Consider the following 13,822-nt stretch of genomic DNA (forward strand, 5'->3'; position numbering starts at 1 on the left):
ACTACAAATAAAATGACGAAAATACAAATTAAAAGATAAGAAAATTATTCCACCCCAACGAACCGAACTATTCTTGGTCATTTTCGTCCGCATCAGTGAGGGAAACATAGAGATTGAGAGAGACTGGAGATACAGAGAGAGATTGAGGAACTTACCTAAATAGTTAGAAACGGTCATGAGCCTATGTCCCGTGAAAAAAAATCCCTAGAAATATTGATTCTTGCAGTTTTGGAAAAACACAATTCCGTCATGGAAAGACAAAGGTCATAGATTGCGATAAGGACCTTTGTCCCACATTCACAATAATTGGGAAATTAAATGAAGACACGGGAAATTTTGGTATTTTCATATGCTGGTAAAGATTTTTTGAGATTTTCACGGGTTTGGGGGAAGGGGCAATTGCCCCCTTCGCCCCTACCTCCATCCTCGTGGAGGAGTGGAGTATGGGACTTATTCCTTCGCTCGTCATTTACCCCAGGGTATGTTCCAGTGAGGGCAAATACAATTGAGTAATCCATTTTTAGGGTAAACCATTCCCGTGTAATCTACTTACCATGTATTGGTTTGCATTTGATTTAATTTTCGTCATTCCATTATACAAAGTAAATAAGGGGGTATTTTATTTATAGTGTTCCAAGACCACATACTATAGAGGGTGAAATTTCATCAGGGTATTTTGATCATATTCTTTGACTTAGAGGTATTTTGGTCATTTCCACCCAATACGAGGGTATTTCGGTCATTTTCCATGATTTAGGGGTGTTCTGGTCATTTTTACCCGATATGATGTATTTTGATCATTTTCCATGTCATGGGGGTATTTTAGTCATTTTCATGATTTTTATCTATTTTTTATGTCATAGGGGTATTTTAGTAATTTTTCATGACCCGGAGTATTCTAGTCATTTTTACCCAATATGGATTTTTTTTTATCATTCTTACATCATAAGGGTATTTTAGTCATTTTTCATGATGCAAGGGTGTTTTGGTCATTTCACCCGATATAGGGTATTTCGGTCATTTTCCATAACACGGAAGTACTGTAGTCATTTTTACCCAATACGCCATAGTTTGATCAACTTTTATGTCAAGAGGGTATTGTAGTCATTTTCCACGACTCGGGAGTATTTTAGTTATTTTACCCTACTATATGGGGTATTTTGATCATTTTTATGTCATAAGGGTATTTTCATCATTTTCCATGAGTAAGGGATATTTTGGTAACTTCTCCGACTTCCACTCTAACACGACTCTGAATTATGTAGTTCCTAATTACTACCTCCTTAAGTGCGTGCCATTTCGCCTCTTTGAGGCTGAATAGAAGGCAGCACAGAAACAACTTACGAGGAAAGTGGGTTATATTTTTATTAGGGGATTGCTAGCATCCATCGCAAAAGACTTTTCGAGGCTGGTTTGTCAATCCAGCCGTGAAAAGCCTTTTGCGATGGAACCTACCAAATCCCTTTTTATTATTAGAACACTCTTTAAGTTTTGAACAGGGGGTAAAACAATGTTTGACCCCTTGGTAAGTTGTATATCCCCTTGCTGATGGTAATTGGAAACAAGGTAAGTGGCATTCTCTCTCTCTCTCTCGGTAGTCTTGTGCTTAGGAATGGATCATGGAGCCGACCTACTAATCTATGTGTGTGGGAGCCAACCGCCTCCGTGGAGATTTGCACATATGTTTGATGAGATCTTTAACAAAGTGGAGGGTGCCTTTGTGTTGTTATGCTATGTCTTTTGTACTTGACTACCTCGGCCGCTGCTTTTACTAAGCTAGGTTAGCAACTTATATTTGTACCAAAAAAAAAAAAAAGAAGAAATGAAAATAATAATAATGAAGTTTCTACAAGAAGAAGAGAAAACAGATAATTGGGAAATTTGGATTTGAAACTCTATTTTATATGACGATTTTTACGCGAAAGGATTAAATTGGATTTTATCCCAATAGATTTAAAAGTTGATTATTGTGCTGAAAGGACTAAGAACTTGGATTTTTCCAATTTAAAAGTATATCTCCCACTTTGATATACTTTTAAATACCCACATTTCTTTGGGTAGAAATGATTAAGTTTTGCCTGAGAAATGATAAGCTTTGCCTATAATTACATCCAAACGTTTTGCAATTGGCTCTTGAACCACCTAATTTGTAGTTTCTGTACAGGCATCCAATTTCAAGGTTTAAGAGAGCTCCCTCCATGGCCTTGGTTATCAATAGGTAGACTCACAACAGGAATATCCAAGCCACTTCCCTCTGCTACCGGAGAGATCTCCTTAACATCAGCTATCCTCGCATCGTTTGCCCGAAGATCACTCCATTCTCCATCACCAATTGAATGGAATTTGACTTCATCAACATCCAACTGGACCGCTCCATCATCGGAAAATGGAATTGATCTAGAAATGCTCAAACAAGCTTTGTCCACATTGTCCCCTGATAAGTCCACATGCTTTGTCAATGGAGGGGTGTTATCAGCACTTGAGCAAGACTCGGCTTTCTCTTCAAAGTATTGCTTTGCATTGCTCTGTTGTCTGTTAAAAGGAAATTGTCCACCCATTAAAATGCAGTTAAATTTCAAAAGTTTATAATCATAGGATAACTAGACCCTCAGCAGGCGAAGTTGGTGTCAGTCCATGAGTTAATGGAAAATAATAATGTATAGAGAAGCATTAAAACGGAAAAGGATTAATCACCATACAAGTCTTTCCTAATACCGATTTGTTCATAACACACCAAAACGTTCAAATAAAACACCAGAACGTCCAAAAAGAATTTGTTTATCATTGGCATTCTTAATTTAACTGTTTCAGTTGTGGAGAGAGAAAAGAACCACGACACCGGGGAGTGGGGTACTGGATCACCAAATTCCCATCTAAAAACCTTCTCATTTTCTGTTATTCTCTTGCTCATTGTCTTTGCATTGATCTTAGAGTATTGGGTATATTGTTTACATGTTCATTTTCTTTGCGGGCTTATTGCTATATCTGTCTTAACTGTGATACATTTTATCATATTTGGTGACATCCTAGTTCTTAGAAAGAAAATGGTAAATCACCAATGAAAAAAGATATGAATGCAATGGTTATAACACACTAAAATGTTCGAATAAAAAATCAAGATGTTGAAACGGGACTATTTGAAATTTCCTAGGCAAATAAGAAATAACCAAGTCAAATAATAACGGAAATAACTAAATCATTACCATAATCTATTCATTGTGAAACCCACATCAAACACCCCATAATAAATTACTAAAAAAATTTAAGTTAAAACTAACACATAGATAAAGTCAAAATGTAGAACTACTGTTAAAAATAAATGAACTAATCAGAAAGTAAACAGGCTGCCATTATTTCTTATAATGGTTAAGTTCTAATCATTTGTAGAACATGGCTAAAATTCATCAAAATGTATTCTGCAACCAACTACACCAAAAGCATCATTCTCTAGCCAACCAGGATATTTAGATGCATTATGATAGGAAGAAGGAAGCCATGTTAATTAAGATTGAAATAATTAGAGAATTGACACGATGAAGTGATGAACATCATAATTGAACCCCAAAAACAAGTCATTGCATGAGTACAGATCAAAGGAAAAAAAAACCTTTGAACTTGTGCTTCCAAACTATTCACACGCACTAGAAGTTCCTCCTTTTCTTTTAAAGCAACCAACTCTTTTTCTTCAGCGTCCATACATTTAGCACCGGCATCAGCCTCTGAAACCCTGGTTCTTTCTTCAGCTCTAACAACAGTTGCTTCTAATATAATAACACGTTCTCGAGCTTTTGCAAGCTCAGACCGCCATAGATGTGCTTCTTGAAAGGCAGAGTCTCTTTGCTTCAACAGCTCATCTCTCTCCCCCCTTAGAACCACCAGTTCTTCTTCAGAGGCTCTCAACTGTAAGGTTAATTAGTGAAAGCAAACTAAAATCAGTAAGGTCAAAGGGGTGAAATACAGAAATTGTTAATTCATTGCACCGAGGACAATAGCACAACGCATCTGACAAATCAGCCTTTCAAGTCAAAATTCATAAAAGTTGAATACGAGGATTGGAAGCTGAAAAACATTTTGAATTGTTATTAACAATATCGAACAATAGCAATTATCATCTCTGGCCTGTTTCTTTAAGGAAAAATGAATTTTTGTAATATGTTAAAGCTACTTAACATATGTAGAAAATTATACGCATGTACATGTGTCTGCAACTATATGATTGGGATTGTCCTTTACCAAAGCCTACTGAAAATGGCGCAATTAGAACTAGATATAGCATTTCAACTCATCCGAATAGTTCTTTTAAGTCAATAAATGTGTAGTTAGTGCCAACTCACCATGGTTAAATAAAATAAACTATGGATCCAGAAAACAAAGCCACTAAATTTATCTCAATAACTAATAAATATAAGCGAGAGAGAAAAGGTAAAAAAAGGAAGGGGTGGGAAGGGTAAGTGCCTGGTAGGGTAAGTGGCTGGTGGGACTTCCTAGTTCTTTTTCATGAATCCGTCCGATACTTCTGTAACTTGAAATCTTCACCTAATCTGGGATGTCTTTCTATTTAGAATTGTTGCGATGCAATCGAACTTCTAGAAATCCATCAAAGGTAGCGAAGTTACAGAGAATTGAATAATAGGCAAACAACTAAATCAATCCTCACAAATATTAAAATACAATAAATTTGATCAAAGAAGATAACAAGAGCACGATATTTTTATTTCTGTTACTGTAAATATCACTTTATGTATTTGAGTTATGAATCCAATTTTCTGCTTATCGTCTCTATGTTGTTTGTTTCTCTAGATGTGGTTGTCGCCTTTTGTGGAATTTGATTTTCATGGGGATATGTACCTATTTGGACTTCTGGCTAGGTGAATTGGCCTAATCTGATCAATGAGGATAAATGTGAAACTGTGATATATTTAGCCTCATCTAATTAACAAGGATATGTGAACCCGTGACAAATTTGGTCCCATCTAACCAATGAGGATATGTGAATCTATGGTATTATTTGACTTCGATGGACATTTTCCTATTTCATTAATGCATGGTTTTAAATTTCCACCGAAATTGATGAAACAACCGAAATGCTTCAATTTACATCCCCATGGAAATGATACCGAAATCAAAACGTATACTGAAACCCAAATTGACAGTGTATTAGTGGTATACTATATTAGTACATTTTACAGAATTATATTTATACGAATTGCATGTGAAATGTGGTGTATGTATTATGTATAAATATTCAGATGAATTCCATGTGAAATGTGGCACGTAATAAAGTATCAGACATGCGTGATAGCATATGTCACTAAGTGTTTGATATTATTAAATCACTACGGATGGTTGTCTTGCTTATATGACGGTTTCTAAGAGTATAGTTGTGCTTATTCTAGTATTTCCTGAAGTTTCATCTTAAAATTCTATTATTTGCATATGTTTCCATACGTTTCCGTGATTTTGCAAGATTTGCATTGAAGTTTCCAACCGAATCTGAAACGTTTTGGTTTCCATGGTGACCGAAACCGAAACCGAAACCGAAATTTAAAACCTTACATCTACTTGGAGGGCACGCAGGTCAATGGCCCCTTCTAGAGTTAAAGATTTTTGTTGGATGACCTACCTAGATAAAATCCTCACTGATGATCATCTTCAACATGGAGGTAAGATCATTTAATGAATGCTCCCTTTGTTTGCCAGATGAAGAATCCGTAGATGACATGCTGATTCATTGCAAGTTCTCAAGGAATCTTAGGTCGTTTGCTTTTAGCTTGTTCGCTGTAAGGTGGATCCTGCTAAGGCATATTGATGAGTTTTGAGGCCTGGATTTCTGCTCCTTGGGGCTTGAGAGGTAGGACTTTATGGAACCTTTTTTCAAGCCATTGTCCGCCTTATTTGGAAAGAAAGGAATAGGCAAATCTTTAAAGAGATTTCTATGATTGTATTGCATTCAAATGCAAGTCTCTGCGACTGTTGTTCATTGGGCTTCTTGCCTCCCCTCATTCAAAAGTTCTTTAGTGTCCTCTTTCTACATGTCTTGCGAAGAGATTCGGCTAAGCAAAAGCAAGGCCTGGTCGTCCTCATCATGGCTGGGTGCCTCCCACCGGCTTCATCAAAATGAACTTAGACAGTTCTAGTATTGGTAACCCAGGTCTGGCTGGGATGGGCGGTTTGCATAGACCATACGCGATACGATTTGGGCTTTCTCGGGTTCAATTGGATGAAAGACTAATGAGGGTAGGTGCAAGCTATTCTCCATCCTATTTGTAACATTCATCAGGAGAATTTGGATCACATTATTGTTGAGGGAGATTCCGTTAACGTGATATGCTGGGTAACAAGATTGGCTTTCCTAGGAGATTTGCGGACACAATCGAGGAAATTTTTTATATGATTGAGGGAGTTGATCTAGAGTTCAAGCATGTCCCATGTGCAACTAATGATGAGACGGATCGATTGGTTTGTATTGGCATTGGTAGGCCTCAGTTCATGTTTTTTTCTTCTTTCCTCCCTTCACAAGGGGAGTGTTTGTTGGGCCTTGTTCGCGTGTTGTCCTAGTTTATTTCTTGTTTTGTTTTGTTTGCTTCCTTTCTAAGAACTCAGTCTTTGATTTCTTTTGCCTTTTGGCCTTTAATGTTATTGCCATAATTAAAACAAGAGAGATTGAACAATATGGAAAGCTCCAGTAACATGTTCACTGGAGGCACAAGTCAATTGAGTGAGTTGGTGGGTCAACACTGATGAATTGAAGAGCACTGTTGCCAAGGCTGCTGAAGCGCATGCCAAGACGAACGCAAGGGTGATTGTGTCGAAGAAGAGGTGCATGATTTAAATTCAATGGGCCATCCAGATCATACTAGCACCTAAACAAACTATATCAGCACCTTTACTTCTTTTCCCATTTGAATATTTATAACAGCACCTTTACAGGCCCACCTAAGATGAAAAAGAAGAAGAAGATAGCAGGTCATGCAGATGAAATCTTCCTGATGTCATGCTGCCATCAGCAGAGCGCCCTCCATGACTTTAATGGCAGAGAAGAATGGAAAACCCGACATTTTCATTAATCACATACCATAATGATTTCGAAGAAAATTTTAGAGAAGTTCTTGGCGGCTTTCAAAGTCCTTATTTTTATAGTTTTTATTTTCATTTTTTTGGTTTTAATTTTTACTGTTGTTTGTAAAGAATGTGTAAGTTGCATTTTAGGATCAGAAAAAAGTGTTATATATATAGCTGTTTGAATGAAGTTTCAAAGACTATTTGACACAGATTTTCCAGTTTTTTTACTGTTGTTTCGTGATTTCTACTGTACAAAAAGGCACAGATCTGTTAATACTTAATACTTTATTTTTCTCTATTCCATTCTGCATTATTTAGTAGGAAATTTATCCTTCCCAACTAAGCCACATCACAGGCATGAAGGGACTACAACTTAACAAAGCAGAAACCATTTCACAAACAAGATGAAATAGAGGGTTAAAGAAGATGTCAAATAAGAGGGAAAATCTACAGACAAAAAATACAAAAACTATGATGGACAAGTTAACAAAAGACTACAACAAGAGAACATTGTCCAAATCTTTGAGCTCTTTACGGTAGGGGGTAGAAGTCTAAAAATAATATGTATGGTACGGAAATATATTGGCACCTTGAACATAGATGACTCCAATTGCTTCTCCATTTCCTTGGTTAAACGTTCAATTTCTGCACAAGAAATTCTTCGTTCTGCATCCATTGAATGTGCTGCAGAGGCCACAGCCTCAGCAGCTTCAGCAGTACGGGATAACTTCTTCACAATCTCTTTTATTGTTGAATCACGAGCACGAAGGTCCCTAGCCAATTTTTGTAATTCCAAATCCTTCACCCGAAGAGTTTCCTGCAAATTTCATAATGGGTTTATCATACAGAGATCAATAAGATATGAACAACAATATGTTCATCATTTTCCAATTTGGCTAAATGAAAAATATAGAAGGCAGAAACATTAGCCTTCCAATAGTTTAATTTTCTTTATTATGCAGCCACTAATTGAGATCAATGACATACAATCACTACATCTAAAGTAATCTTCCACACATTAAGGCCCCATATGTTTTAGATTATGACAACCGATTGTGGAGTCCCCAACCGATTATTGGACCAAAAATTGCACTAAATATGAGTCCAATAATCGGTTGGGGATTATGAATCCATAATGTCCCTCAAGGGTTACAAAGGGATTCTGTTCATAGGAAAGTTAAAAAGGGATTCAATTCATAGGAACCAAAAACATGAAGTGCATTGCACAAGATTAGAATGACTAGGAATATAGTGCATTTGATATAAGATCAAGGTTTTAAATCTCGGTTTCGGTACGAAATTTCGGACGAAATCTTGTAAAAATTTCACCGAAATTTCGGAAATTTCCGAAACGTTTCACCGAAATTTCCGAAATTTCACCGAGATTTCCGAAACGAAACGTTTCGGCCGAAATTTCCGAAATGTTTCGGCGAAATTTGGTACTTTTCCGACTCACTGTGAATTTCGTTTCGTTTTCCACCGAAACCGAAATATTCGTTTCGGCCGAAATTTAAAACCATGTATAAGATGTAGTATACCTACAATCTATTAGACAAAACAAACATCAAAGACTAATAAATAATAATATAAAAAGACTGATAAGAAAGGAAGACTCCATACGTTAAATCGATAAGCTTGATTGTCGAAAAATAAGGGCATTTTGGGAAAAAGGAGTACCTTCATAATTTCCAAATCATCCAATTGACCATCATTTGTCCTGTTTGTCACTAAGCCTAAAGCTGACCTCATAGATATTCTCATTGCTGCTTCAATTTCTTTGGCAGATTCCATGGCTGTCGAATTGGCAGCTGCAACTACTGTTGTAACTGTTCCCAAATTTGGAGAACCATTCTCACTTAATGAATTCACAGCCTCTTTATGAGCCCTTAGTACCAACTGTGTTGCACTGACATTGGAAAATAAAGTGACAAACACAAAATGAATTAACACCATCTCAATAACAAAGATAAAAGCAACCAGTGATGAGCAGTCTTCAAAGAAGTAGAATAATTAAAATGTAGGGTGGAAACAAGAAGTGAAGGCATGGCACGAAAATGAAAGATTAAATAACAAGAGTAAGAGTGCGAGGGTGTCCAATATCTGACTGTTTTGATTGTTTTTTACGCACTTTCAAAAATTTTCTTCAAAGTTCGACCAAAACATGTCTAGTCTCATCACAATAAATCTAAGTAAACGCTTTCTGAAACTAGGTTAAGATGCTAAATCAAAAGGAATAGAACGGGAAAGACAACTTTGTTTCGTTGGATTTACTAACTTCTAATGAAAATTATACAGCGCAATATATTAACCTCAATTAGCTAGGTTCAAAGAGGAGAAGGAATCAAAACAAGCCAAGATATTATTAATGACTCATGACAAAAAAAAAACATGTTAAAGTTCCATAAATTTTACGGTAAAGAGGACAATCAACATCAGTGGGCAACCTGAAACATGGGGTACTGCAAGAACACACTTGCTCGTCTTTCTATTCCCAAAGGGAAGTGAAATAGGTTCTCTCATATTTTAGAAATTGTAACCTCAAAATAAAAAATGTAAGTATTACTTAAAGGCTAATGATATCATCATCCACGCGTAGAAAGGCATGTGAAACCTGCAACTGCAAGTACCTACACTACTACAACCTCGAATTGATATTCGACCACCTTGATGCAGTATGGTTTAATTTGCCTACTCCAACCGTGACGTGGAAATCACATGTCTTCACACGTTTGAGTGACACTAGCAATGCACTTGGTTAATTGCAAGATCTAGAACTGAAAAAAAATAGCAAAGGAGTGATAATGCCAGGAACTTTAACAATATCTTTGTTCCTATAGAATAAAAACAAAGTGAAGCTCCATACGCTTACTGTAAAGTGGATACCCAAGCTCTGGCAGCACCAGGAGTTTCTGCACAAAGGAAGTACCCATTTTTCTGTGGGGTCCCGATATCTGAAGAATATAGTTAAGAAACATGCAGATAACATTTCTCTTATGCAGATAATACCTAAACCCCATTGATAAAACCCAAAGAAGACCAAACTAACTCTTTTCTATATTACCAAGAAAAAAATACGTCTGGAGGATACAGAAACAGCAACCATCATACTTTGGCAGCCCACTGCAGCATGTTAAAAGAGGAAACCGTTCAGTAAGCATCGAAAAGAAATAAATACCTACGTTTTTATGTATGCATGGTTATTTAATTTCTATCAAAGAGAAATTAAGCACAAATTATCGAGCTTACTGGAAATTTACAGGAGACATCATGATTGTGCTGTTTGAGTAAAATATGATGACTCCCTTTATACCTGACTCATTTCTCGAAGTCCTGAAATATGCAAAGGATAAAATTATAGGCAAAATAATGCTAACAATGTAATTTCTAAGAAACAGAGCACTTTCGGAATCATGTTGGGCTACTTTACTTGTATTCCATTTTTCCAGTGGTAGGGTCTAATATCATCCATCGCTCATTCCATTTTCTTAGCTGTTCACGAATTAAAAGAAATTACTAACGAAAACTATCAGCAATAAAGAAGATACACTACCTATAAAATTATTGCCACTGCTTATAAAAGGATTGCATGTTAGGTAAAATCATTGATGCAGCACCGTGAAGAGAAATTGAGGAAAGGGGATAGAATTAGAAAAATAGGAAAAGAAGAGACGAAAATAACCTGAAGAAGAGACGAATTAACCAGAAGAAGAGACGAATTTAGGGAGTAGAAGAAGAAGAATAGGGGAGAAAGAGAAGATGAAGACTTGGGGGAGAAGAAGGAGAAAATTAGAGGGGAGAATCTCAATTCATTCAATTAATCATCAAAGTTACAAAATAAGCTATATATATAGGCAAATAAACAACCTAAAACATAGAAACCTACTAAAATAAGAATCCCTAAAAATAACATAGAAAATAAAATCCTAGAAACTAATAACATGGAAATAAAAATGCTAGAAACTAAATAATGCAGAAATAAATCCTAATATCTGCATCAATCATATCATGACTAACTAGAAACGACACATCTCATAGTGCACCTTGAACTGCCCTTGCGTAGTTTTCTGCAGCGTTCCAGTATTTAAAGAAAATTAAGATTGCTTGTATTGCAGTATTCTGTTTTGCTTTTCTTTAATAAAATCTGATCGCCCTTTCAAAAAACACAAGATTGCATCTTTACACTCCTACCATGCACCTCAGTTCTCAACAATGTATCTATCAAAAAGGCTTGAGACAAAATGGCTTTGGGCGAACTAGAAGTAAAAAGGGCGGCCCAGTGCACGAGGCTCCCGCCATTGCGGGGTCTGGGGAGGTCTACATATACGTAGCCTTACCCCTGCTTTGCAGAGGGGCTGTTTGGGCTAACTAGAACTAGGTTTAGAAAATTGTCAATAGCGAAGATAGTGAAATTATTCTATAGATACTAAGTTGTATTTGACAAACAATCCAAAAATCAAAGAATGATATTTCATGTGCTTATCACCATCTCCCCGTTCTCTCTATTGACGACTTACATATTTCTACAAATGACAAACTAAATTTTTTTCTTGGGAATTTTAGATTTTGCAACAAAGTTTGTGGTGTGTTATTGATATGACAACTACAATGTTATGGTTCTTCAGCCTCTCACATTACGTGATTTATTAATTTCCATTCCTAATTATAAATATCACTCCAAGAAGTGCACCCAATTGTCAAAACAAACAGACACTAACTTAGAAATTCATAATACTAACTCTTAATTGCTATTAAAGACCTAATAAACACATATCCACAACAACCTAAGCTACCCTTCTTTTTATATGGCTCACCATACTTCTTTTCCTTGATCTTTCCCACACCCTGCCCTCTAGACTTATATGGGTCACCTCTCCTTGGATTGATTAAGTTTAATTTTGATTGAAGCAGTGCAACAAGTCTACATAAATTAGTGCTCTACATGTTTCAAATTGATTTTTTCTCTTAATTGGCACAAATTATCTTTCCAATAACTACAAAAAAAGAAAGAAAGAAATTACACTTGAACGTAGAACCACGGAATATTGTAATCAAACAAATTAAGAAACAGCAAGGAATCATAAAAATCAAATATCTGTGCCAATAGATGAAAACCCACATCAAATTTATCCTTCAGAAATAATAAACAAACTCAAACACAAATAATGAAATAAGATAGAAAAATATGTACAGTTTCGGAACGTTTGAGAAGAGGACCCTGTAACAGATTTCTCCCAGAAGCTGACGTCAGCTGCCGTTTGATCTTCTCTAAGATGTTCTCTGTTTCTCCATTAGAAGCCATGGATCAGAGGAAGAAAAATAAATTAAGAAATATAGATAAGATTAAATAAGAAAATATACAAGGGTTTTAATTTCTGTGATGGGGTTTTGGTTGTTTTAGGTTTCATGGACTTGCAGGTGAATGGGCGCATGTTAGTTTTTGAGAATACTCCATGCTAACGAGCGCCATATGGGCTGTTAGTTATCTGGTGTTATCACATGTTGGTGTGGGGTTACTAAAATACACCTATAAGCGCATGTTAGAGGAAGACGTGTCTGTCTCTGGATTGGCCAATGTGGAAAACAATCGACGTATGTGATATGTCGCTGTATGTTGCGGAAATTTCGGCCGAAATAAAATACCGTTTCGGTTTTTGGTGATTTCGGTGTCGGTCTCCACCGAAATTTAAAACCATGGTTGCGACAAGGGCTGCAACTCGGGACGGGTTGGTTGAGGCCTACCCGAACCTGAACCTGACCCCGACCTGATCCGAGTTCTAACCCGATGAGGTTTGACCCGGCCCGACTTGAGGAAGCCTTTTTTTTTTTCCAACCCGAACCCGAGTTTTTAAGCTTACTAAAATAGAAAATAATAAAGAATGTCGGATTTCACTCGGGTCGGGTTGCCAAGCCCTCAACCCAAATCTGAATCGAACTCAACCCGGGTTGGGAAAACTCAACCTAACCCGAACTTAACTCAACTCAACCCGAGTTTCGCTCCTTGATTAAATAATGGGTTTTGCTCGGGACAATGACAGAAGGCATTTGCAGCCCAAAGTTGCCTATGTGGCTGCTCTCTCATGCAACAGCCCAAATATTTCAGCTAGGGTGTGTTTGTTTGGGCAAAAGCCTGGATGGCTTAGGGGTTTTGCCTAGCATTTGGGTGTCACGTAAGCAAAACCCTTATTTGGTTGCCAATATATTATTGATATCCTTGGAGACTACCAGGGATGTCTCTTAGTTAATCATTGCATGTCTGCTAATGTATCACCCTTGTTCATGCCCTATGAAATCCAAGCCTTAATCCACAATAGGGTGGAAATTTTCTAGGATCTCTTGAGAATCATGCTTTTTCTCTCTTCCTGCTAGGGCTGCAAATGAACTGAGCCGAGCTTTGGGGTGTTCGGGCTCGGCTTGTTTAGTTTTTATGAAGGCTTGTGTTCGGCTCGGCTCGTTCAGTTTTCAAAAAAGCTCGGCTCGGCTCATGAAATATTCGAGAAAGCTCAGCTCGGGCTCGGCTTGGCTCGTTAAGTGGAACGATACAAACATACATTTGTGATAAACAACCCACATTCTTTTATTTTATATATAAAAAACAAACATAATCCAAGCTTTAAAGCTCGGCTCGGGTCCTTTATGAACCGAGCCTAAAAAGCTCGCGAGCTTTTCCGAGCCGAACTATACAAAGCTCAAGTTCGGCTTGTTTATTTGGTGAGCCTAATTGTTGGGCTCGGGTTCGGCTCGTTTAGTAAATGAACGAGCC

The 13,822-nt window shown here is 37.0% G+C and overlaps 1 protein-coding gene across 2 annotated transcripts; it reads right to left on the minus strand.

Annotated features, from left to right (window-relative positions):
* Positions 1 to 1,885: 1,885 nt before the first annotated feature.
* On the minus strand, positions 1,886 to 12,530 carry LOC143854513 (uncharacterized). 2 transcript variants are annotated; one of them, XM_077364517.1, is made up of 9 exons: positions 12,251 to 12,530; positions 10,490 to 10,551; positions 10,309 to 10,392; positions 10,151 to 10,182; positions 9,932 to 10,013; positions 8,740 to 8,968; positions 7,652 to 7,879; positions 3,608 to 3,900; positions 1,886 to 2,532 (listed from the first exon to the last, which is right to left on the minus strand). In XM_077364517.1, exons 1-9 carry the CDS (start codon positions 12,359 to 12,361, stop codon positions 2,175 to 2,177), a joined length of 1,479 nt encoding a protein of 492 aa, XP_077220632.1. In that variant the 5' UTR covers positions 12,362 to 12,530; the 3' UTR covers positions 1,886 to 2,174. The 2 variants fall into 2 exon arrangements, with proteins under 2 accessions (XP_077220632.1, XP_077220633.1); XM_077364518.1 differs by having other exon boundaries at positions 12,277 to 12,431.
* Between the last annotated feature and the right edge of the window lie 1,292 nt (positions 12,531 to 13,822).

This window comes from Tasmannia lanceolata, unplaced genomic scaffold, assembly GCF_043159265.1.
Source record: "Tasmannia lanceolata isolate RefF3 unplaced genomic scaffold, GAP_Taslan_0.1 ptg000020l, whole genome shotgun sequence".
NCBI classification, from domain to species: Eukaryota; Viridiplantae; Streptophyta; class Magnoliopsida; order Canellales; family Winteraceae; genus Tasmannia; species Tasmannia lanceolata.